The 25415-nt window shown below is 33.9% G+C and overlaps 4 protein-coding genes across 8 annotated transcripts; 3 read left to right on the forward strand and 1 right to left on the reverse strand.

Moving 5' to 3' along the window:
- Positions 1-2004: 2004 nt before the first annotated feature.
- Positions 2005-8012, forward strand: LOC108329480 (kinesin-like protein KIN-14I). Of its 2 annotated transcripts, XM_017563699.2 has the most exons (20): positions 2005-2155; positions 2352-2582; positions 2831-2997; positions 3074-3217; positions 3317-3553; positions 3650-3721; positions 3977-4045; positions 4193-4255; positions 4343-4522; positions 4611-4692; positions 4814-4909; positions 5000-5173; positions 5255-5361; positions 5446-5624; positions 5844-6005; positions 6090-6343; positions 6444-6607; positions 6709-6882; positions 7030-7523; positions 7631-8012. In XM_017563699.2, exons 2-20 carry the CDS (start codon positions 2465-2467, stop codon positions 7758-7760), a joined length of 3066 nt encoding a protein of 1021 aa, XP_017419188.2. In that variant the 5' UTR covers positions 2005-2155; positions 2352-2464; the 3' UTR covers positions 7761-8012. The 2 variants fall into 2 exon arrangements, with proteins under 2 accessions (XP_017419188.2, XP_052729860.1); XM_052873900.1 differs by lacking the exon at positions 2005-2155 and having other exon boundaries at positions 2201-2582.
- A 738-nt stretch (positions 8013-8750) lies between these two features.
- LOC108328713 (uncharacterized) lies at positions 8751-9846 on the forward strand. Of its 2 annotated transcripts, none has more exons than XM_017562611.2 (5): positions 8751-9026; positions 9157-9244; positions 9337-9410; positions 9496-9552; positions 9668-9846. In XM_017562611.2, the coding sequence occupies exons 1-5, from the start codon at positions 8931-8933 to the stop codon at positions 9800-9802; spliced, it is 450 nt and encodes a 149-aa protein (XP_017418100.1). In that variant the 5' UTR covers positions 8751-8930; the 3' UTR covers positions 9803-9846. The 2 variants fall into 2 exon arrangements, with proteins under 2 accessions (XP_017418100.1, XP_017418099.1); XM_017562610.2 differs by having other exon boundaries at positions 8764-9016.
- Positions 9847-11125: 1279 nt separating this feature from the next.
- Positions 11126-14418, reverse strand: LOC108328579 (probable polygalacturonase). The gene is made up of 6 exons (XM_017562459.2): positions 14166-14418; positions 13230-13544; positions 12800-12908; positions 12519-12693; positions 12357-12427; positions 11126-12115 (listed from the first exon to the last, which is right to left on the reverse strand). The coding sequence occupies exons 1-6, from the start codon at positions 14250-14252 to the stop codon at positions 11424-11426; spliced, it is 1449 nt and encodes a 482-aa protein (XP_017417948.1). The 5' UTR covers positions 14253-14418; the 3' UTR covers positions 11126-11423.
- Positions 14419-20322: 5904 nt separating this feature from the next.
- Positions 20323-24868, forward strand: LOC108329096 (ethylene response sensor 1). 3 transcript variants are annotated; one of them, XM_017563124.2, is made up of 6 exons: positions 20323-20672; positions 21058-21986; positions 23125-23493; positions 23608-23874; positions 24172-24299; positions 24436-24868. In XM_017563124.2, exons 2-6 carry the CDS (start codon positions 21078-21080, stop codon positions 24671-24673), a joined length of 1911 nt encoding a protein of 636 aa, XP_017418613.1. In that variant the 5' UTR covers positions 20323-20672; positions 21058-21077; the 3' UTR covers positions 24674-24868. The 3 variants fall into 3 exon arrangements, with proteins under 3 accessions (XP_017418613.1, XP_017418612.1, XP_052729861.1); XM_017563123.2 differs by having other exon boundaries at positions 20662-20796; XM_052873901.1 differs by lacking the exon at positions 20323-20672 and adding an exon at positions 20820-20952.
- The last annotated feature ends 547 nt before the right edge of the window (positions 24869-25415 follow it).

Below are 25415 nucleotides of genomic sequence, written 5' to 3' on the forward strand. Positions count from 1 at the left end.
TGTTTTACAAAAAAACACATCCTTGACCCAACAAACAAAGCCAACCACTCCGTTAAGTTAGGCAATAGATGGGATTTCACTTTTCTTTTCTCCATTATTCTATTTCTGCTTTACTTTATTACTCATTCATACCTTATGTAGAAACACAGAATAAGGAAAAGATTATTGAATTGATTTTGAGTCATAATTCCCTAACTCTTAAATTATACACCTCGATTTGTTTAAGAATAAAAAGGTTACATCTGACAACCAATACAACAAGACTGGTCATTGTTTATGCCTGCAACAACGTTTATGTCTTTCCTTTTGTACGTAATTCTCAAGCTGAAAACTTTTAATCAAAGACAACAAAATAATTAAGTATGGCAAGTATTCATGAGACCAAGTCGGTTTTGATAAAGTTGGTGGTGAGAATGAGGACAAGTTCATGAGTCTCAATGGAACAGGAAAAGAAAACATAGCTTATGATAATTATGACCCTAAATCAAAGTATCATTATTAACAGCAAATGGTTGGTCTGGCCACTTGATAATATTACCAAAATTAAAGCATCATGTAAATCATTGACATTTTTCATGTAACCAAATTAAGTATTACTTTAATTGGTTAAACAACATCACCTAGATTGCATTGGGTTTACTTTTGAGAAATTATCATTGGTATTTGTTTCTTCACTGCAACAGTACAAAGGAATCAGCAAATAAATGAGGGAGTGATTAATCTGGAAGTTGAAGCAAGTGTGTGCAGAGAAGATCTAGCTACCACATTCTTTTTCCGTTGGATCTTAAAATCCAACCATAATATCCCTTTTAGGCACCTAGTATCCAACATAAATCACCACCAATCTACACTCAACCCATCTTTTCAATACAAACAAAAACTAAACCATTCACTTTTTTCTTTATAAATATTTTCATTTTTGTATAATATAACCGTCCAATCAGTTTAAGAATATGGTAGTGGTTCCATATAAATTAGTTGAAAAACCAAACGGTCAGATTAAAAGCGTTATAGTTAAAGATAGTTATATCAATCTCAATCTAAACCATTATCATTTTTATCCTAATTAGTTCAATACAAATTGGAATTTATTTCGAAATCTATAAATATAAGTTTTTGTAGTATTCAAATAATTGATTATATTATTGATTGCTAACATTGTTAAATAATTATGAACTTTAGAATATCTTATGAAAGTTTCACCCCAATTGAACCAAACTACAACTAGCGTGAAGTGAAGAAAAACCTTGACTCAAACTTAGAGTTTAGAAACCATGATAATAGTAAACTTAAGTTCACCCCTTAAATGGAAACAGTTTTAAGTTTTGTTTTTTACACGGAAAACTTACAATTGTAAGATCCTAGCTTTTTTTTAAAGTTAATTTTTGGGTACTTTCGAGCAGTGTAAAATAGTTACAATATTCTTTTGACCATTATGAAATACTTAATAAGTCTATCAATTAACTGCACAGTTGTCTATTCTCGGTGTACACATTAAGGCTTAACTAATGTAAGGTTATTTTCACTTATTAAGTGGTCTTAAATTCGAATCATGGATATATAACTGTCTTTAATTATTTGAAGAAAAAAATGTCATCTCTAAAAAGACATTTTGTTTCTAATCAAGACTACAACTAAAAGCAGGAATTAAAATCGGAATAACCATAATCACTAACTATAAATGCACGGTTAAACAAGATTCTTGTAAAACTCAAGATAAATATTATAATTGGAACTATAATCACTAAATGTCAACGAGCAGTTAAAAAAAGCTTTAAATTAGCCACTTTAATAATTTCTTAAGTTTAAAATTTTCATTTTGATATTTTAACCCGTTATATTAAGTCGATATTCGGTTAATTTTTCAAGTTAAACATTAAAAAAATTGCATTTTAGTGATAAAAAAAAGGAGGAGGGAGAAGTTCACGCGCTTAGAAGCGAAGCGAGGGTTGGGAAAAACAGCAATCTTAATTTTAGTGATATAAGGTTTGAAAGAGTGAGGTATGGGAGTAGGTTCGGAGTTGAGGTGCGGTGGAATGAGAAAGGGAAGAGGAGAGAGTAGAGAGTATAAAGAGGATTTAATAGCCTATACCGATACCTTTCACTTTGTATCTGCGAGAGGGAGAAGAAAAAGAAAAGAGAAGAAAAGCGAAAGGTAACATAATGGAACTAACATGGAAACATATGTCAAGAACACTCAATGAAATAGCATAATCAAGAAGCACCGTATCAGAGACAAAACGATCACACGCTTTTAAATCCTTGTTCTTTTCTTTCATTCTTTCTTCCTTCTTCTCTGTTCCTCACATCACTTTCTTTTTCTTTTCTTTCTATCTTTAATTCCAATCCAGCTTTCTCCTCCTCCTCCACCCGATGGATCAGATTGTGCAATGTAGATGACCTTCTTGGTCTGTTGCCGGGGACATCAACATCATTGTTAACAACACTCTCTCGTGTTCATGTTATGGCGGCAGAGGCGGCGTTGTTCTTTTCTGTGGCATCAGTGGTGGAGGACGTGCTTCAGCAGCACGGTCCTCGCCTCAAAGATCTTGATTTGGAATCCAGGAAAGCAGAAGAAGCTGGTACTTTCCCGTTATTTTTTTCTGGGCTTCCTTCAAAATTCAGTTTTGGATTTGCTTATAACTCTGACACTACTAATAACGAGTGAAAATTAATCTTTTAATGTGAAAGTGGTTTTTTTTTTTTGTATGATGATTACTCTGACTGGAATTTTCCGAGTTTCGATTTGTTTCAGAGAAAAAGTATCTGAATTTTGTTTCAAATTATCAATCATCAAATACCCTGAAACGGAAAGTTCTTTACCGTGCAGCATCAAGAAGATATGAGGCAGCGGGGTGGTTGAGAAAAATGGTTGGAGTAGTTGCGGCTAAAGATTTACCAGCAGAGCCCTCAGAGGAAGAGTTTAGGCTTGGTTTGAGAAGTGGGATTATTCTCTGTAATGTTATTAATAAAGTTCAATCCGGAGCTGTTCCCAAGGTGGGTTAGATCATTGTTTAGTTTGATTTTCTAATGTTTCTGCAAGTGTTTGTTTACACTGTGTTCTTCTTTTAAGGTTGTGGAGAGTCCTATTGATTCTGCATCGATCCCTGATGGGGCTCCATTAACGGCATATCAGTATTTTGAAAACGTGAGGAATTTCCTTGTGGCTGTCCAAGAAATTGGACTTCCTACCTTTGAGGCATCTGATCTGGAACAAGTATGTGAATAAAGCATTGAACAAGTAACCAGTTCGTATCATGGTTAATTCAATTGTTAATGACAATTTTTGTTTTTTGTATTGAATTATTTATCTTAGGGAGGAAAATCGTCCAGGATTGTCAATTGCGTGTTGGCCCTGAAGTCCTATAGTGAATGGAAAACGAGCGGGGCAAATGGCGTGTGGAAATTTGGTGGAAATCTCAAACCCACTGTGTCTGCCAAATCTTTTGTTAGGAAAAACTCGGACCCATTTACTAATTCCTTGTCAAGGACTTCATCGATCAATGATAAACATCTCACAGTTCTTAGTTCTGACGTAGAGTCTGATAAAATGGTAGGTACACTTGGTTTTTGGTACCTGCTCTGGATTTATCTAGTTGAACCGAAAGAATAACCAACGGATATTTTTTTTATGTTTCTATAATTGCAGTCTGGTTCCCATTCTTTGAGTTCGCTTGTTCGTGCGATTCTATTGGATAAGAAGCCAGAAGAAGTTCCAAAGGTAAGATAACAAGTAGCTCTGTTTCACAGCTAAATTTCATCACAACTTTACTGATTAAGTTGTGTCTTATCGAAAATAAATCTATATTGTGATAAAATGCTTTAGAAAACTATAGCATTCTTGTGAAACAATATCACGTTCACAGTACTGTTACTACACATCTGCTGCTTCAGTTTGTTTTAGTCATTCATAATACTAAGAGCAAGAGTGCCTTTAAAGCTAGTTTTTAATATTTTTTTCTTGTGCACGGAACAGTTGGTTGAATCTGTTTTGTGCAAGGTTGTAGAGGAGTTTGAACAACGAATAGCAAGTCAAGGTGAAAAGGTATGACAATTTTACCTACTCATAATTTCCTTAGTTTTTGGATACTCGGCCTGTCCTGTTATGAGTTTAGTCCGTACTGGTTCTTACTTAAGGTGACTTTGTTGACAAGCTGTTCTTGATTTTCTTCACTATCTTGTAACTTCTCAGGCAAAAGTAACTTCGATTGATCCTGTTTCTCAAAGCAATGGGTCTGTTGTGGCAGATAAAAAGGTAACATGGCTAGTGTTTAACATATTCCAGGACCTTCATGATTCTTGAAAATGCTATAATTCTTATAACCACCTATTTTTCGATCAGGGGGAGAAGAAGATTCATGTGGTAACGAAAAAAGAAGATGGCATTCATAAAAGTCCAGTTAATGCTATGGTATCAAAAAAAGAGGATCGCATTCATAAAAATCTAGTTGCTGATGAGGAATCGCAAAGGCAATTTCTGAAGCAGAAAATGCTCTTTGATCAGCAGCAAAGAGAAATTAAAGTAGGGAATCAGTGGTGATACTTATCACGTTTAATCTTTGCAATTTCTTAATACAATAATTAATATTTCATTTATTGTGTTATTGTAGGAGCTAAGACATACTCTTCACACGACAAAATCTGGTATGCAGTTCATGCAAATGAAATTTCGTGAGGAGTTCTCTAATCTTGGTAAGGATAGTGATTAATTCATTTTAAGCTTTCTACTATTTTTCTCCTACTTCCTTTGTTTGCCTTGTGATTGGTGGATAAAACACGGCATCTTATTTAAGTTATTTGTTTTCCTTTCTAGGAATGCACGTTCATGGCTTAGCTCACGCTGCTTCTGGATATCACAGAGTTCTTGAAGAAAATCGCAAGCTATACAATCAAGTCCAGGATCTTAAGGGTAATAAGATCACTGCTTTCTTGTTGCTTTTGGTCCGCTTCTTTTATGCCTTTGTGATTTGAATTAATATGAGTAAATCTGTTTCATCAGGGAGTATTAGGGTGTACTGTCGAGTAAGACCATTCTTTCCTGGACAATCAAACCATTTGAGCGCAGTGGAAAATATTAATGATGGAACTATCACAGTTAATATTCCTTCAAAAAATGGGAAGGGACGAAGGTCCTTCAACTTCAACAAAATCTTTGGACCATCTGCAACCCAAGGTTGGTTTTTTCTTTTGCTTTCAATTATCTACAGGACTTCTATTGTTTAGTATGATCATAACTTTCTCTCTTTTGTTTCAGCGGAAGTCTTCTTAGACATGCAGCCACTCGTTAGATCTGTTCTTGATGGCTATAATGTTTGCATATTTGCATATGGGCAAACAGGATCAGGAAAAACTTACACTATGGTAGGATCCACAACCATTTGGAATTTACTCTAGAAAGAAAAAAAAATTAATGATCTTTTGCTGATTTATACTTTTAACATGTAGACTGGACCAAAAGAAATCACAGAGAAAAGCCAAGGTGTAAATTACAGGGCTCTAAGCGACTTGTTTCTTATAGCGGATCAAAGAAAGGACACTTTCCAATATGACGTTTCTGTTCAAATGATTGAGATTTACAATGAACAAGTCAGGGATCTTTTGGTCACTGATGGAACAAACAAAAGATATCCTTTACCAGTGTATTTTATTCTCTTTCGTTTTGTACACAGTATGAAGTGCTATCAATTTTGGTTTTGTATGGTCTCAGAAATTATAGTACATTGCGTTGATTGCTGCTCTTAATAAATGAAAACAAGTTTTAAATATGATGCATTATAAACTATTGATACACATTCTAGAACATACATGCCATTGATTGCTTTGCTGCCCTTGACTATTAATACATTGGAGATTCGAAGTAGTTCTCAAAAAGGACTCAGCGTTCCAGATGCCAGCCTTGTCCCTGTATCATCAACTATTGATGTTATTGAACTAATGAACCTCGGTCAAAGGAACCGTGCAGTTGGAGCAACAGCTCTTAATGACCGCAGTAGCCGATCTCATAGGTATGGTGTATCCTATTCACCTCTTGTCATGGTACTTCTTGGACACAGCTAACAATTGTATTCTTTCAAATATCAATTTGGCAGTTGCTTGACTGTTCATGTTCAAGGAAGAGATTTGACATCTGGAGCTATCCTTCGTGGATGCATGCATTTGGTTGACTTGGCAGGAAGTGAGAGGGTGGATAAATCTGAGGCCACAGGAGATAGACTGAAAGAGGCACAGCATATTAACAAATCTCTTTCAGCTCTGGGAGATGTCATTGCTTCCCTTGCTCAGAAAAACTCACATGTACCTTACAGAAACAGTAAACTCACACAACTACTCCAAGATTCACTTGGTAAGGTTTTAAGAAGTTTGTTTTCCAGCCATTTTTTTTTCTGTTCCTTAGAAACACAATTCGTTTGAATTCTCTGATATTGTTGGTTCGATTGTTTCAGGAGGACAGGCAAAGACACTAATGTTTGTTCACATAAGTCCAGAGAGTGATGCTATTGGAGAAACAATTAGTACCTTAAAATTTGCTGAAAGAGTTGCCACAGTTGAACTTGGTGCTGCTAGAGTAAACAAAGATAGTTCAGATGTTAAAGAGCTCAAAGAACAGGTTGATGGTCAAATCTAAATTTTGTAGTTCTCTTGGTAATAATCTTAGTAATTTCATTTTCAGTCCTATCAAATCTAACTAACTACTGAATTACGTTTCAGATTGCCAGCCTTAAGGCAGCACTAGCAAGAAAGGAAGGAGAATCAGAACATTCTTTATGCAGCAGCTCCGAAAAATACAGGACAAAGGGTATTGAGCTTTCACCTTACCAAATTCCTGACACCGGGGATCAGCTTGGATGCCGGCGACCAATGGTGGAGGTTGGCAATATAGAGGTATGGAATTGGAAAACTAACTAACATGACTGTTACGATTTTTACTCAAGGAGTAGTCTGTCCTCAAGAGAACTGAATAGATCATGCAAAATTTTATTGGTTACTGTTTGTTAAACTGAGATGGAATTTGAACAATTCATCCTGCAGCTTCAAAGTAATACAACAGTGAGGCACAAAACTCAGAGCTTTGATTTTGATGAGATATCAGGAAATTCACCACCATGGCCCCCGGTGAACAATAGTCTTGGACAAAACTATGCGGAGGATGACAAAGAATCTGGTTCTGGAGAATGGGTTGACAAGGTCATGGTCAACAACAAGCAAGACGTAAACAAAACTGAGAACCTCTTGGGGTGTTGGCAAACAAGCAATGGGAACTTATCTGAATCCTTTTATCAGAAATATCTCAAAGATTCTTGCAAAATGTACTCAGAACAATCATACAACATGTTCATAGGAGGCAACCAGTTTAACATTGTGGGTTCAGATGACACGGATGAGCCCGATGCTGCCACCAGTGATTCCTCAGAACCTGATTTGCTTTGGCAATTTAATCATTCCAAACTCAGCAGCATGACCAGTGGAATTGGATCAAAGACTACAAGATCCATCTCTAAGTCAGCGAAAAGCCCCGAGTTGAGGTAATGCAAAAGTGATATTTTAGTAAAATGTTTTTTTTTTCTATTATATTCATAGATTATTTTTATTTGTACTGTTTGGTGATAATAGTATATTTTGAATTTTGCAGCAAGAATGCTGTTCATTCTTCTCCTTTGGGTCCTTCGCCTTCATTGAAACAGTCAAATGGCGTCTCACATCGAACAGGAAGGCATCCAGCTCCAGTTGACGTGAAACGTAGAAGTGGCGGTAGAAAATAAACAATGTGTTATTCAGAAGGTATAAAGAGTGATTGTTCATATTTTTTATTTTTTAATATTTTTTCAATTTTTTAGATCGACAGAGAGAGCTATTTTTGTATTATTTTTTGGGTTTGTATTTTGTAATCATCAACCTCACACGGATAATGGAGCAATAATGCCAGTTGCTTTGTTTGTATAATGACATTCTTTTGTTTTCTTTTACAACATTTAAGGGAATGTAAAAGTTTAAACTCCTCACACTGCAATGAATTTTTATTTGTACAAATCAGTTTTCTCATGTTTTATATATCCCTCCCCCAGTTTTTTTCTAAATCATTTTTGGAGCAAATAAATACAACTACTTTATTTGTATGCATAAGACTTTGAGTTGATTAGATTAATTTTATATGATATATTTACCTCATAATACTGATCTAAAAAATGTGTTTTTAAGAAAAAGTATTAAATTAGAAAAATTAAAATTTGTTAAAATCTTAAATATTCCTACAGACGAAAAGCATATTATGGATGCCAGCATTTGGCCGAAATTAGTAAAAAGGAAAAATGCAGCTTACCAAGAAAAAATAAACAAAGAATACTGTCATCTTTGTCTGGGGTGCAGAGAGACAAATCTCATATTGGTGCAACCCAAAACCTTTGTCCAGCCCATAAAATTTGGTCTGAGGCCCAATGTGGAATTATGCTGGGTCTAAAAAAGGAAAAGGATAAAAAAGCAATATCACACAACTTACATGTCTTTTTACCTTGAATATTTCATCAATATAGAGTGAACTATTTTCATAACCCTCTCAAACGTAGCCACAAAAATAAGTTACTTCCACTTTTTCTTTTTCTTTTTCTGTTTTTGCATTTATGGAGGAAAGAATCTAGGAGAAAAAATAAATAAATAATTGAATTTATGTGGCGAGGCAAGAACAATTTGTACTTTGGTGCAACCTTGGAACATTAATTGATTATTGGTCGAGTAACTGGTGGACGAGGAAGGCCCAAAGGAAATCTCTGGAACTTTCTAGGTGCAGAGCACGACATAGATCTTTCACTTACAAACCTTTCTGACAACATAAGAAACTACGAGAACCTCCTCCACCTCCCGCATCGTTTTACTAAAATAACAACGACATTCGATGCCGTTTAGGTTTTAGTTGTTTCAAGCAAAAATGTCAAACGATGCCGTTTGCTTCTATTCGGTGCTTGGGATTGGCAAACATTCGAGTGATGGTGAAATTCGATGCGCATATCGTAAGATGGCTCTGGTATTGCCTTGTATATTACTCTCTCCAGTTAAACATTGTACCATGTTTATGTTATTATCAGTAACATTATTGTCACATTTTGTTTGAATTTAACATGCTTCTGAATTGAATGCGTTTGTGTTGAACTTTTTGGTTAAAAGAAGTGGCATCCTGATAGATGTAGCAAGGACCCAAAGTTTGCACTGGAGGCAAAAAAACAGTTTCAGCACGTTCAAGAGGCTTATTCAGGTGCTTTACTTCACGACAAGAAATCCAACGTATGTCACTTCTATTATGATAAAACCGCAACTGAATGTGCCTGTTTTCCTTTGTGAATATAGTTTTGTCCAACACAGGGAAGAGAAGGATATATGATGCTGGTTTGTTTGGTCTAATTGGAGAGGACGATGATGAGGTGAGTTTTATGTTATTAATTATTAATTAATCAATCAATTACCATTTGAGATTTGATGACTGAATTTCGTATGTGAAAATTACAGGGGTTTGTTGATTTCATGCAAGAAATGATTTTGATGATGCAGAATGTAAGACCCAAGGTATGCAAACGGTGATGCAGAAGTTCATTGAAACTAATTTTAAATGATTAAAAACTTGTTTCAGTGTACATAAATTAATTGTACTAATTGATTTAGGATCTTAATTGTTCTTCAGGATGAGAAAGGAACAATGGAGGATCTACAAGGACTGTTAAGGGATATGATGATGAAAGAAAATGAAGGAATAGGAAATCCTGGATTTAGCTGTAATTCAACTCCATGTCCTACAAAGAGGACCCGTATTTCATGATTTCCTCTTTCAATTAATTATAATTTATCACCACATTCTATCAATCTACCATTTACATAGTTGATAATTATTAACATGGTTAAATTTTCTGCTATCAATAATGCGGACTTTTTTTCTCTCTCCAAATTAAGACACAATGTAAGCAAATATAGGTACTAAAAATGGTGAAAGCTTAAGGATTCATTATAGAAATCGAATAAAACTTATTTTGATAAAATAAATTTTGAATTATTGAATATATATATATATACACACACTAAAAAACACGTATATGTATATGCATCTGAATTTATCAAACTAAAATTTATCATGTTCGTCTGAAAAAACAATTGGTTTTGTATATTTTTTTCATTTTAAAGTTGAAAGAAATTAATTTTAAACTATTGAACATAATTAAAATGTACATTTTAATTAACTTTAATCATACTTTAATCAAATTAAGCTGACAAATGTACAGTCAAATGCTTCTCACTCTTAAATCAATCAATTTTGCTCTCTTTTGTCTAAATGCTCGCTGCAGGAGAACTTTGTAGTCCCATGTTATGAAGTTCTTGATGGTGATGAAAAAAATGCAAAAAGACATGGTACGAGGGCCCTCCATTTCAAATAAAAGAAAAGCAATCATCATTAAATAATTGTTCGAAGTAACAACTTTTTAATTATTCTTTGACTTAAAAGCGTACGGTAATCTCTTTGTTTTAGAAAATCCTTACAAGTTCTTGCAAAGAAAAATATGATAGTACTTAAATATCTGTGAATATAATGCAAATGAAGAAAGTAACATATCGCTTATAGATTTGATGACAATGGTGACCATGTTTTGCACGCGAATTCTTGGTTTAGGTTTAGTGGTGGCTCCATTAATTAAATGGTACGTAAGAAAGCTGAAGTGATATGTAACCAACTGATTCAGGTTTCCCAGCTCCAGGGTGGAGTGGGACAATGAACAGCCATTGATGGAATTGGTGGCCACTCGCAGTCCATCAGATTGAGTAAAGTATAGCTGTCTACCAATGGAGAAAAGGAAAAGCAGAAGAACCACTGACCTAACATTGGATATAGGACACAAACCTTTCAACCTTGTTAATAAAAATCTAGCTCCTAATATTCCTGTCCTCGTGTTATTTTAAGATTGGCTATATGCTTGCCGTGACAAGAAAACAGTGTCATGGAATTCAAGGTTAATAAATTTCCATCACCATGCATGCTTCTGCCATACCAAGCAAGTCAACAGACGCAATCATATAATGTGAATTAAAGAGAATATTGTCAGCTTTGCTTTATCAAAACCAATACACTGTGTACCACAGAGCCAATTCATGATAGACAAAAAATCAAGGTAGCACTCCTTTGTTTTAAATTATACGTTCAAAGCAAAAAGCGTCTTTGGCTGTACACCACCATCAAAAAATTTCTTATATGAATGAAGAAATTGAGGCTGTACATGAATGTACTATTTGGACTTGACACCAACAAATGGAAGGTTGATTGAAATGTTGAATAGAAGGAACATATTTGCATCAAGAATTTTGGTTTAATGGAAATTGGATGAAGTTGAAGAAGAGGCTTTAGATGCAATGTGAAATTGGTTTCTCGTATATAGAGTGAATGAAACGGGTGATTATAGTACTTGGTCTAAAGAGCCGGAGATATTACTAGAGTGTGGATATAGGGAAGCAAAGCAAGAAAAGGAGAACTTGGAATACGAGCTCTGGAGATCGGGGCATGGCTCAGGAATCACCTCCTCGGAGAAACCAATTACATTAGAACAGAACCACGAAGGGGATATCTCATAACTGAGAGAAAAAGTCACTTTTGAAAGACAGATTGTTGAGAATGGTGATTCAAATATTCCTGAAAAATTCCCAGCAACATCAATATTTGCACCCATCACATTCTTGAAAGTAATGCTACCAACAACTGGAAGTGCACTCGTGTCATACTTGTCGTCTGGATGGAAACCGGAGTATCCTGTCATGCTTATTCCCAAGTGAATATTTTCCAATTCTGCATCAGAAATGAAGATGCCTTTCATATAGCCACCTCTGCCCCTAGTTGTTTTCAGTTCAAAGCCTATGGACGAGTTAAGTATGTGAAGCTTTTCTGCAATAACATCTGATATTCCCCCAGACATCTCACTCCCAAAAGCCAAGCCAGCACCTGATGATGATTGTAGGTAAACATTGCGGATATGGACACTCGAGGTTGGTTTTCCATAGGCAATTCCGTACTGATCCCAACCACTCTTCAACACGATTGCATCATGACCAGTGCTAATGTTACTGTTCTCGATGCAAACATACTTAGAAGAATCTGAAAGTTGCAAGAACTAATGAGCCATGACGCCCCCATAATAACTGGTTCACAAAATAAACTCCAAGAAAAGCAATGCAAGATACTACCACTACGTGACTAAAGTGCATGTTGAAAATATCGAAATGATGACAGACACCTTTGAGAATTGAACAAACAAAACCAAGGGTATTATTAACGAGACCAATAAACCAATTAACAGTAAACAATGCTAAGAGACAACTAAAAGTAATTAGTATACCTGGAACTATGCCACTCGTGTAAGGGGATTCGGCAGGTGCACGAGAAGTAATGTTCTGAATTTGAACGTTGCTGCTTTGTCGAAAGAAGAAAGATTAAAAATGGGGGAAAATAGTTTCCTGCTAGAAATTAGTCAGTAAACCCAAAAATGAGCTTGTGGTACCTGCAATATACTGGATGGATGCCCCAAGCTGGAGAGTCCACAAAAGTCAAATTGGAAATTATGACATCAACCGAATCAACAAATTCTATAAGATTTGGTCGACTGTAGTTTAAGGAATGAGAACTGAACAGCTTCCACCAGATAGAACCTTGCCCGTCTATTGTTCCATTATCACCTGTTGCATTTGTTAAATATACCAATTCAAGTGAGGAAGAAATACTTTGCATATACCATCAGAGAAATACTAGAAGGATAAAATAGTAATGAATGAAATTTCTTACCAGTAACTACCACATCACTTAAATTCTGTCCGTAGATTAAACTGCGATATCTCCCAGTTCCTTTACCATAAGAAGGGAGCGAATCCACTACATCCCAATGGGAACAATCCTGAAGTGATACAAGATAAAAAAAAAAAAAAAAAAAGTATAAATAAAAAGTTTCAAGAGAGAGCAAACTGGGTTCCTTTATTGAAATATTGTCCAATATAATAATAACATGAATAATCACATCATCTAGACTTTTTTGGAAATAGTAATAGTAATTTTTTTCATTAAGCTCCAAGAGAAGCGTGAATAATAACAGGTAACAACCAAACTTGGTATGCAAGGTTTAGAAAAATGAAACCAAAGATTTTGGTTGCATTTCTTCTTCCATGGTTACTTATGTTTGTTGTTGTTTGCTATTAAGGAAGAGACAGATAAAACGAACCTGAGATGCAATGATGGTAGCACCTCTCTCAAGGAACAGAGTGAGGTGACTGGTGAGGTTAAAACTCCCAGTAAGCCATGTCCCAGATGGAACATATAGTTGGGCACCCCCTTTGTCAGCAAACGACTTGAGATAAAATATTGCGTTTTGGAACGCAACTGTGTTCAGTGTTATTCCATCTCCGACAGCCCCAAACTCCAAGATCGATACACTGTGAGGCCTAGCATTCAACGCATTTTGTTTACATGGTCCACCATTGTCTTCTCCGTTGCTTTCCGCAGCAGCGCATATTGCAACAAGGAAAAGCATTGCCACCTAAAAAGAAGATAGAAAAGGGGAAGAACTAAAGTGCAATTCCAACTTCACAACAGTATAACGAAGTGCTTCTCAGACGCTAACAATCCATTCGGTTTGATACAATAATGTTTAGAAACATAACCAGACACTCTAGAGCTATGCAAATGCTTCATCAGAAAGTAAACTGAAACATGTAAATCAATCAAGCAACCCGTTTAAGCATTTAAAATTCTATTTCCGAATCGGAGAATTTTATACGAAAATAATAATAGCTTATCATACCACTGAACTTCAAAGATCTCTACATTCATTTTCACAGACAAGAAAGCAATATCTCAACTAACCTACCTTAGCAGAGTCACCAATCTCTATTCTCTCAAACTGTCATAATTCTAAATTGGATCCTAAGTCCTGACAAGATATTGACGTAAATTTATGACTGCTATTTGAACTTTGAAGTGTACTGTAAAAGCCAAACACAGGAACAAAAATCAAGACAAGCTGTAATTGTTGAAGCGAGTGAAACAAACTATTTTACAGGCTATCTGAGATTGAGAAAAAAAAAACGGTTCATAACAACATTAAAGAAAAAAACCTTAGTTTAAAATATCATATGGTCTTACAAGACAACGTACTTACTAGCTCCTTCATGTCTGCTTGAGCAGCAGTAAGCTGAAACTTCAATGAGGCGACAAAGTTCTGAATCCAGTGCAAGAACAGTTGCATGGAGCAAAGGAGAGGGAGTGACTTAGATGAAGAACATAGAATACAGAACAATAGAAAGAGAGGAGCAGTATTTCGTATATAATGCTGGAGAAGTACTTTGTACTCATACAAAAAAAAATAAAAAATAAAGAAAAGGGTGGTAAGAGAAAGAGACAGCTAAAAATGGATACCAGAATGACAGCTTGTACATTTCCATTACCTTGTACATTAACAAATTTATACGCATCCAACAAGAAACAAACTAATATGAATTTAATAATAATATTTTACAGATTCTTAAATAAATCTCAACAATATTTATATTTTAATTTTAATATACAATAGAAATATATCAATTTGGTAAATTATGGTCCTTCCCATGGTTTGTGCAGACACATGCCGAGATTGCATAAGGTCAATACGAATATGTCCTGGGAATTTTAAGTTTTGAGAGAAATGAGATTCTAGATTATTTTTATTAATTAAATTAATTTATTACATTAATTTGCGCTTAAGTCACGTCTTCATCAACTCACCTGTCTCATCTGTGCGAACTAGGAATGACAACGGGTCGGGTCGGACACGGATAGTGTCTAGCCGCAACTCCACCTGTCGGATAAAATTGTATTCACTACTCGACCTGCTACCCGTCGGGTACTCATTTAAAAAATACCTGCAGGTATTTTAAAACCCGCGAATACCCACAAAAAATAAAAAAGAAATATTTAATACATATTTAAAATAAAATTTAAATAAAATTACAAAAAATATATATATATAATATAAATTAAAATTTAACCTAATAAAATATAATTTTATTTTATTTTTAATTAATTTAATTAAAAAATATATATATTTTTTTTAATTTTTCGCGGGTAACGGGTAGCATACTACCCGTACCCGATTCGTTTAGAAGCGGGTATTAAAATACCCGTTACCCGTTATCCGCGGGTAATAAATATCCGCGGATAATTACTACCCGCTACGGATTTTACCCACGAATACCCGTGTCCGCAGATAAAATTGTCATCCCTAGTGCGAACAGCTACCTATAAAATTATTATTTGTTTTAATTTAATATTAAAACAGACTAAATATTTGTTTCTACCCACATTAGTAACAAATTAATTCTTACCAAACAAATGTCGCTTTCATTAAAAATTTAATAAATGTGCATGTAAGGGGTTGTTTAGTATGAACACACGTATATTAAGAATGTACTGTGATTAGGTGTAACTTTTTTTACTTACCAAAGTTAAACAAAATTACCTTTATGCAGAGAGACGTAAATTAAACATTCACTGCAAATTTGCGTGGAACCCTTATCACAATATTATAATGAAAAAATCTAAATAAAGTAGACTAAGTTTAATACCTGAAAGACAAGCGATTTTTTAAGTTTTTTATTTATATTTTTTTATGTAAAAAATTATTTAAAATAGATTTTAGTTTAATAAATATTATTGATTGTGATATGACTTGATTTAATGTTAAGGATATTTAAATTGAATCGGTAAAAAATACAAAAAAAAATTGATTAGATGAGTCATATTAAATGTATTGATTAGACGAGTTATATTAAATATATTAATTAGACGAGTAATGTAATACACATCAAACGAATATTTTCAAACCATGAATATAACAAAAAAAATACAGGAATCTAATAATATATATTAGACAAGACTCTTTATAGACTAAATAAATGAGTATAACAAAAAGTATTATAAAAATAATTTCAAATGTTGATTAAATGAGTATAATAAAAAAATATTAGACAAGTTATTTCATACGTTAACTAGACGAGTATAACAAAAATTATTACACAAGTCTATAAATGACAAAGTTATTACATATGTCAAAAGTCCTCCAATGTCAAATTCAGATTATAATGACAATAAATGCATAACTTACCTCCTTACCACAAACCATTATTTATAAACTTTACAAGGGACTTTTGATTATTGTGGATTTAATTACGATCCAAACATAAATAATCGTCATTTATATTTCAAATAAGATAATTTTGGAGTTAAAATGTTTCAACTTGATAGTTTGATTTCTACAGTATTTCAATCGTCCAATCTGATTCACTTAATGAAGAATTATTTGTCTGACTAAGGATCGACTGGTCATGTATATTATATAATTACTATTATTAATCATCATGGTTGGTTGTTCATTATTATTTATTGTCAGTAAATTTGTTATTATTTAAAAAAATTAATTGTTCATATCAATAAATTACAGTTGTTTGTTGTTCTTAAAATAAAAAAATTGTGAACTTTTATCATCAGCACAATTAAAAGTTTATTATCATCGATATTGTTTGTTGTTGTTAGAATTAATATTTTTAAAACTTTTATCATCAATGTCACAATTAAAAAGTTTAATTGTTATTTTTATTGTCGTTATTATATTATTATTATTATCATCATTACTCTCAATATGGTTACTATTATTCACTAATGTCGTGGCAACAATTACTTTTTCAAGTTGTTACAGAATAAATATATTCTTAAACTAATTTTGAAAGGATCAAAACTTCAATGTGAGTTTTTTTAGCTAAAAGTTAGAGGGAAAACAAGAAATATTTTTAAAAATAAAAAAGTTGAGTTAGTTTTTAAAATAATTAAATTTACAATTGAAAAAACCACTTGGTTAACTCCATCAACTTTGGTAATATATTTGTACAATTTAATTTGTAGTTATTTTTTTCCCTACTCAAATGCTTGTATGAATGTAAAATTATTTCTCTAACACTACAAACCTCTTAATGGAAATCTTGACAATCAAAATGAAGTACTATGTCTTAAAGAACTTTTGATAAAATTTTCATCTCGATCAAACAAGTAATGAAGTGGAAATAAAATTTTTACAAGACAACTCAAAACTAGACAGTATGTGAAGACCTAACTTTTATACTAAAATGCATAAATTATTTCTCTTATTATAAATTTCCAATTGTAAATCTGATCAGTCAAAGTGGAGAACTATATTTCAGTAATACTCTGCAAAAATTACAACCTAATCCAATGGTTCATGAGATTGTGATCACAATTTTACTGAGACAGCTTAAGGATAAAAACTAGTTGACAACTCAAAATCATATTTTTTTTTCAAAAGTCTTTTCCGTAATTTATCAATTTACTTATAAAATATTTAAATAAGAAACTTAAATATAGTTAACATGAAGAGTGTGTTACAAATATATATAAGATAACATTTTTTAAAATATTATACTTAATATAACTTTTTTTGAATGGAAATATTATACAATACATAATATATTATTTACATTGTAAATATTTGGATGTTACATGATGTGTTTGGCTTGAGCCTAATAAGGGAGAAACCTTTGTCTGATAGACGAGGGAGAGATGTCTCGAAGCGAACATGTCTTAGATGTTGCATAGTGGAAATCACAACTTGTGCGAAAGGAGTTAGGGTTTAATCCGTTGGTCAACTTCAATTTCTATAGCAATTATAATTTTAACCAGTATAGAAAGTCATTTTAATTTATTACAAATTTCCACCTTACTATTTTCTATATCAATTATAGGTCTAATTGATATAAAAAACACTTTATATGCGAGTTATTAGTATCACTTTATATAGTATTATATACAAAATTGTCAACCTGTCAGTTTTTATATCTGGTGAATTAGAATTAGTACAATATATCATTATAAAAAGTGTTTTTTTAGAGTAGTGCTTTGTCAATTACCTAAATCATTAACAAAGTTCAAACAAACTAATGAAATTGAAGTTTTTAGACTAAAAATATTTTACTTTTTTTTCTTACTAAAAACTAAAAACAAATATCAATACTTGTTTTACGATATGTCTCGTATAATCAATGAGTTGGCTAGACGATTAACCCGTTAGTAAACCAAATGTGGTATTTTTACTTCATTAATCGAGCTATTGAGATACCATTTTTATATAAAAAAAAAATGAATAGTCAAGGTAGAATAACTTAAAAGGACAAAGCTATTATTATCAGTGATGACCTAATTGTGGCTCAATTAATAATAATCATACTTTATCGAAAGTTAATCAGTATTAGATATAACCGTTCTATAACGCTCAATTTGTAGGTCATAATTGTTGAGTCTTAAGATTGTTATTATAATTGTTTTTGTGGCATGCTTAATCATTTGGATCATTCAGTTTAATGTTAATTGGACCATAACTCATTTTAGAATAGATTAGTTAAAATAAGTTATGAAATTGAAATTGTATAATTATTTATGCAAAAATTTAGCTATATAATATCATATCATTCAAAGAATCATGATTATATACACTACTCACTGTAATTTAAGTGTTATCATTTAAATGTTTAAGATCAGCAGGAGTATGTAATTTTGAATGTGCAAGACCATGTATTTATGTGTCAATATTCCATCTTTGAGGAAGTAGTGAGTTTAAAACTTTGAAACTTGTGTGTTATACAACACGTGTGTTGAGATGAAAATATTTAATTAACTAAATTATGTGTTTATATAATCATACAAAATATTGTATAATTATAATTTTCTTAATTTAGTCGTAATTGATAATTATTTTTATTTAATTCCTTATCTGTAAGAGTAAAATGCTACAAAAATATATATGAGAAAGTGCTCTCCAATTTTACCTTTACATGATAAATCTGAATTTTAATACTAATATGAAAAATGTATTGAAAACTAAAGATAGAAATAAGAAATGGAATGTACTCTCAAGGATTTATTTATTATTATTGTTTCGGCAGGATTTAGAATCCTAATCCAAAACATTTAAAGTTGTCTGCTCCGATGTCCAATTGTGCTGTCTTCTATGTCCTCCTTGTTCAAGCCGCGGTGTGTTGTCGACGTTCAAGTCAATGACCTCGCGTAGTAATCTTGTAATCAGAGCTCTAAGTTCAGTTCAAGTTACCTATCTTCTTTGTCAAACAAATATTTATAAATTCTAAAGAGCTTAGTGTTAGGCCTGACTCATTAACCACCAAACAATATTAATTGTCAATAAATGACAATTATTTTCATTAACTTCCTGACAATTATTACTATTAATTATCTTAACGGCTGATTTTATCGATCGGTTCATTGACCTAAGATGTATCATCGGTCGGACTGATTTTACCGATCAGTTCATTAATCTGAGAGGTATCATCGGTCGGCCGAATCTTCTGCACCTTTATCGTTCCGTTGGCTATGAGCCCATAGTAACAATTATCATTCAAAGATTAACTTAAAAAAAATCACTTTCAAATAATAAGAAAAAAAACTATCATTCAACCCATATAAAAACAAGACCGATATAACCTTTTGTGTTTTCGTGTTGAGTACAAATTAAATATTAGTTCGTTTAAGAACGTTAAAAGTGAATATATACGTTTAGAAGGAAAAAAAGGTGAAACATATTTTTAATGTATCTAAAACGAACAAATACCGATTTTAGTTTCAATATATATATTTTTTTTTCATTCCCATCAAATACGAAATTATAATTCTTAGTCTGTGGTAAACTTTTCATCCTTTTCTAAACTTTATTTTAAGATATATCTTAACCTATATGACAACTGTAATGGACTTGATCTGAAATAAATATAATTTGATTAAGAACAAATACATATTATTGATTCTTTTACGGTTACATAGATATCTCAGAAATGTGAGTGAAAAGTTAATTATGGGAGGAATTAGTGCTTTAGTGAAGCATTTATGATTAATTAAAAACTGATTTGGATGATGCGGGGGCAGCAGCCGTCGGTTTTGATAAACAAAGAATGCAATTGGGAATTTGGACCGGATGCGCTGGATTTCACAGCAATTTGTCAACACTGGAAGCAAAAGTTAACACACATCCACATAGTGGACCAAGTTCAAAGAAAGTTGAATGATGGAATTCAGAAATCCTGTATTTGCGGTTCAATATTTTACGAACGGTGAATCCAACTTCAATTTTACACGTACAAAGAAAAGTGAAGGCCAGTGGGCCCAGCACCGTCCAATGAATTCTCACTTCCTTGCACAAAAAATCCTAACCTCTAAACAGAAAGCAAGTCGTATTAACTTTTTGAAAATATTACCAGAAATGAGAAAGAAAGAAAGAAAGAAAAAAGATACAATAATGTGACAGCCAATCCGAAAATGATGTGGCACGTGTGTAAAGCGAAAAGTAAAAATGAGAGAAGCATGGAAAAAAGGGCACGGCACGCCCGAGTCGGAGTAGGGAGAGTTTGCCATGCTTGTCCGTGAGAGGGGTTAAGGTTAATGAATTCAATGAGTGCCTGATTTCATGTCAGGCTTTTTAACTTACTCACAAACACCACCCTACTCACTCCTTCTGTCTTTCCTTTGTCTTCTTCGCTCTTGGCCAAACCAAATGACTCCTTCCACCGCTTCCACCGCTTCCACCGCCTGATCCACTTGTCCGTTTCATCTTCCTTTGGTATAAGAATCACTTCACTCTCTCTCGATCATTCGATCCATTCCTCCTTATTTCTCTACACTGTTTCCACAGCACTCTAAGCCTTGTTTAATTCACTGTTCAGATTTATTTTGACCGTTATCCTGTATGGATTTAATACTCCGTTATTTTTTTTTTCCGCTAGATTTTATCACGATTTCAGTGATTCTTTGATTTCACTAATATATTTTGAAACATGTCGAAGTTTTTTTTTAGTTTTTGGTTCGGTTCTCAGCTCGTGTTTTAGGGTTTATTCATCCGTGTAATTCATGCTCTTCACTTGTTGACGTTGATTTTGAAGTATGAATACTAGTTTGTGATACTTTAGAATACAATAGAATGATATTTTTTAATCCTTTTATTACAGATCCGTTCATTCGGGAATAGATGATGGAGTCCTGTGATTGTATAGATACGCAGTATCCGCCGGATGAACTTCTTGTCAAGTATCAGTATATCTCGGATGTTCTGATTGCTCTTGCGTATTTTTCGATTCCGGTGGAGCTTATCTACTTTGTGCAGAAGTCTGCTTTCTTTCCGTATAGATGGGTGCTTATGCAGTTTGGTGCTTTTATTGTCCTCTGTGGAGCAACTCATTTCATAAACCTGTGGACATTCTCTCCGCACTCCAAAGCTGTTGCTGTGGTTATGACGATTGCCAAAGTGTCTTGTGCTATCGTGTCTTGCGCGACGGCTCTGATGCTTGTGCACATCATTCCTGATCTGTTGAGTGTCAAGACGCGTGAATTGTTCCTCAAGAACAAGGCTGAAGAGCTTGACAGGGAGATGGGACTTATTCTTACTCAGGAAGAGACTGGAAGGCATGTTAGAATGTTGACTCATGAAATTAGGAGCACACTCGACAGGCATACAATTTTAAAGACTACTCTTGTGGAGCTGGGGAGGACTTTGGGCTTGGAGGAATGTGCATTATGGATGCCTTCTAGAAATGGTCTGAATCTGCAACTGTCCCATACTTTAACCTACCATGTTCAAGTTGGCTCTACAGTGCAAACGAACAATCCTATTGTCAATGAAGTTTTCAACAGCCCTCGAGCTATGCGGATACCGCCCACCTGTCCACTGGCCCGGATCAGACCTCTTGTGGGAAGATATGTGCCGCCTGAAGTTGTTGCTGTTCGGGTGCCTCTTCTAAATTTATCCAATTTTCAAATTAATGATTGGCCCGATATATCAGCGAAAAACTATGCAATCATGGTTCTCATCCTTCCTACTGACAGTGTTAGAAAATGGCGAGACCATGAGTTGGAACTTGTTGATGTGGTTGCAGATCAGGTATTGGATTCATTTGAAATTTCCTTTATCACACTGGTTGTCATTTCCTTTATCCCCATACCTTACTCCCATTACTGTGTTTTCCTTTACTCCTTGTTTGTTTGCTTAGACAGTCATATCAATTGTCATTGGCACTTGGAAGTTCTGTTCTTACTGTTATATGGAACTTGTTCTGGAGTGTGGAATATTCAAGAGAATGGGAAAATGGTCATTAACCATTGGTCATTTGGCATTGACTTAAACAATGGTGATTTGAGGTTTTCTGGTTTTCCTCAACCACTTTGGAATGAAAAAAAATAGTAAATGTTTGGTAAACTCAACCATAAAATTTAGCAAAGGTGGAAGCATGGTCGAAATGATGTAATTATAGTAATAAAAATATTTTTAATTGCGGTATTTTGTTTTTGCTTTTCACTTGGTGATTAAAACAGTTAGAACGTCTGTGATATTTGTATTCATTGCTTCTCTATTTAATTCAACCTCCACCGTGTAGTCAATACACAAATCTCATCATGTCTCTGGTATTAGGAATAGGATAGACTTGATACTATATTCAAATTGAGAATGGACAGGGACTAACTCAAGCAAAAGCTAACTCGGAGGGAGCATGATCCAAGTCATCTTAAAGGTTTCTTTGGGTATATACCTAGTTGTTGCGGGATAGTAGCAAAACCTCTCTTGGATATCCAGTAAAGGTGAAAGCAGACATTTGATCTATAGCAGACATTTGATCTATATATTGGCAGGAGAGATTGAGCTAATCTGATGTATTTCTTTCTAGCTTAAATATAATCAGTTGTTCATTGTGTAGGATATTCCTCATTCCCTACTTCTATGTATGCCTCACAGTATGAATAACTCTATTAATTACAAGCGAAACGATTCATTTAGTTTTATGCTTTCTTGGAATATTTTCTTACTAAATTAGATCACTATGTTTGTATGATGTTTGGAATTTGTTTTTGTGGAAATTTCCATTTCAAAATATTGCTTGCACTTTCTGGTGTCATGGTGGAATTTTTTTTCTTTATATGCCTCCTGTCAAATGGAGCAACATGGCTGTGTTAGGACTTTTCAAAATATTTGCGGTCAGTGTCTATTCCTCTACTTGTTGAATTCATTTTTAGTTTCCAAACAGGTAGCAGTTGCCCTTTCTCATGCTGCTATTTTGGAGGAGTCTATGCGAGCCCGTGATCTACTCATGGAGCAGAATGTTGCTTTAGATTTGGCTCGTCGAGAGGCAGAAATGGCAATCCATGCTCGCAATGATTTTCTTGCTGTCATGAATCATGAAATGAGGACACCAATGCATGCAATCATAGCACTGTCGTCACTTCTCTTGGAAACTGAACTGACTCCGGAGCAGAGGGTTATGATAGAGACAGTGTTGAAGAGTAGTAATGTTTTAGCAACACTCATTAATGATGTTCTAGATCTTTCTCGACTTGAGGATGGTAGCCTCGAATTGGAAATGGGAAAATTCAACCTTCATGGTGTTTTGGGAGAGGTAGTTGCTATAAGTTTTTATGCTTCATTGTTCTGAAATAGCAATAAGATAATGCTCCTGTCTTTTACCGTGTACTGAATTTTTGTATTGTCTTGTTTTTAATCTTAAATGCAGATTGTTGAACTGATAAAGCCAATAGCATCTGTGAAAAAATTACCTATTACTTTAATTTTGGCTCCTGATCTGCCTACGCATGCCATTGGAGATGAAAAGCGGCTAACACAAACACTTCTGAATGTGGTGGGTAATGCTGTCAAATTCACTAAGGAGGGTTATGTTTCTATAAGAGCATCTGTAGCAAAACCAGAATCTTTACAAGATTGGCGACCTCCAGAGTTTTATCCAACATCAAGTGATGGTCATTTCTACATTCGAGTCCAGGTTATGATTGTGCCATTCAAGATCTCAGCCTTAATTTTCTTAAATTTTTAGATATAACTTTTAGTAAAATCCCACGTGCTTTACATTCATATAGCGATGTGATTGTATTCTTAGGTTATCTAAATGATTGAGACATCCAGATCATCCATACGGATATTCCGAGATACAAAGCCTTGGAATTAATCCAAAGACATTTTTGTTGTCATTGTTGTCAATTTAGCAACTGTTAGTAGTTAATTTAAATTTGCTTTTTCTATGGTGTTATTATTATTAACACAAGCATCATCATTTGTTTAGGTTAAGGACTCTGGATGTGGGATTCCCCCACAAGATATTCCTCATCTCTTTACCAAGTTTGCTCAGTCTCGGAGTGGACCTGCCCGACCTAGCAGTGGTGCAGGTCTTGGGCTTGCAATTTGTAAAAGGTAGGGGGAAACATAGTATTTTGAATTTGCTGCAGTCTGTCAATTCTCAATATGCTAAATGGATTTTATTACAGTAAGCGTAAATAATAGTTGTCTTTCCTCTATTAAGTCTGACTCCTCCACAAAATTGATTCAGATTTGTAAACCTCATGGGAGGTCACATATGGATTGAGAGCGAGGGCCCTGGAAAAGGAAGCACAGCTACATTTATTGTCAAACTTGGGATTTCTGGCAATCCAGATCCGTCAGATCATCAAGCTACAAACAGAAGCCAAGCATATAGTGGAAGTGGTGGCCTCGCCAGATTTAAACCATTCATCAAAGATGAAGACGACAGTGGTTTTTCTACTCGGCGCAATCAAAGAAGTTTCTAATATCCAAGACTGCAATGCGGTCTACAAGATGTAGTAAACCTAGTTTCATTTTGCATGTAGATTAGGATTACTATGTCTAACAAACAGTTTTCATCCGAACTCCTGCCGTATTAATTAGAATACAATACAGTGGAACAGAGTTCAGATATTGCGTTAGTGGCATTTGTCTTAATAAAAGTGGCAGTATCGGTATCAGTTCTCCATCTCTCACCATGTTACTTGGTTCGTTAGATTTTCCGTCCGTCGTTTGTGTTGAACTTTAACTAGATTATGAAAAAAGCATTATATAAGTGGACATACCAAGAAGCTTTGGTATAGAATTTTTAGATTGGAGCTTAATATTTGAAAGGAAAATGGTCGGTTCCACTTTTACTATGGCAAGCTTTTCTTATTTGTATATCAAAGCATAAAACCGTTCAGGTAAAAAAGATTCTCACTGCAGAAACGCGTTAAGTTGGCTTTATAGATGGATGAAAGCTAAAACGATGAATAATATCTTTACGCATAGAGAATCAATTTTATGCACTATTACATTTAATAATTAATATTCATTTTTACCGAAATCACAATAATCAAACCTTAATTAAGACCAAGTATTTCAGATTTCTTTATTCATTTATTTCAATGTCATGTGAATTAATGAATATCTTTCACCATAACACAAATTTAGAGGTGGAAACAAAGACTCTTTAGCTTCTTTTATGTATTTAATTAACTGATAAGGTTGATTGATTAAAAAAAA

The sequence above is a fragment of the Vigna angularis genome, chromosome 2 (genome assembly GCF_016808095.1).
Source record: "Vigna angularis cultivar LongXiaoDou No.4 chromosome 2, ASM1680809v1, whole genome shotgun sequence".
Classification (NCBI taxonomy): Eukaryota; Viridiplantae; Streptophyta; class Magnoliopsida; order Fabales; family Fabaceae; genus Vigna; species Vigna angularis.

What these genes read in the sequence shown, in the direction of transcription:
- LOC108328579 (XM_017562459.2), bottom strand. Translation starts at nt 14,252, where the DNA reads ATGCAACTGTTCTTGCACTGGATTCAGAACTTTGTCGCCTCATTGAAG. An exon ending in ATCCATCCAGTATATTGCAG is followed by an intron (nt 12,428 to 12,518) that starts GTACCACAAGCT and finishes TCGACAAAGCAG; the next exon opens with CAACGTTCAAATTCAGAACA. An exon ending in CACGAGTGGCATAGTTCCAG is followed by an intron (nt 12,116 to 12,356) that starts GTATACTAATTA and finishes TGCAACTTTCAG; the next exon opens with ATTCTTCTAAGTATGTTTGC.
- LOC108329096 (XM_017563124.2), top strand. Translation starts at nt 21,078, where the DNA reads ATGATGGAGTCCTGTGATTGTATAGATACGCAGTATCCGCCGGATGAA. An exon ending in TTCATGGTGTTTTGGGAGAG is followed by an intron (nt 23,494 to 23,607) that starts GTAGTTGCTATA and finishes TCTTAAATGCAG; the next exon opens with ATTGTTGAACTGATAAAGCC. An exon ending in ATTTCTACATTCGAGTCCAG is followed by an intron (nt 23,875 to 24,171) that starts GTTATGATTGTG and finishes TCATTTGTTTAG; the next exon opens with GTTAAGGACTCTGGATGTGG.
- LOC108329480 (XM_017563699.2), top strand. Translation starts at nt 2,465, where the DNA reads ATGGCGGCAGAGGCGGCGTTGTTCTTTTCTGTGGCATCAGTGGTGGAG. An exon ending in CAGGAAAGCAGAAGAAGCTG is followed by an intron (nt 2,583 to 2,830) that starts GTACTTTCCCGT and finishes TTTACCGTGCAG; the next exon opens with CATCAAGAAGATATGAGGCA. An exon ending in TGGAGGTTGGCAATATAGAG is followed by an intron (nt 6,883 to 7,029) that starts GTATGGAATTGG and finishes TTCATCCTGCAG; the next exon opens with CTTCAAAGTAATACAACAGT.
- LOC108328713 (XM_017562611.2), top strand. Translation starts at nt 8,931, where the DNA reads ATGCCGTTTGCTTCTATTCGGTGCTTGGGATTGGCAAACATTCGAGTG. An exon ending in GATGGCTCTGGTATTGCCTT is followed by an intron (nt 9,027 to 9,156) that starts GTATATTACTCT and finishes TTTGGTTAAAAG; the next exon opens with AAGTGGCATCCTGATAGATG. An exon ending in TTGGAGAGGACGATGATGAG is followed by an intron (nt 9,411 to 9,495) that starts GTGAGTTTTATG and finishes TGAAAATTACAG; the next exon opens with GGGTTTGTTGATTTCATGCA.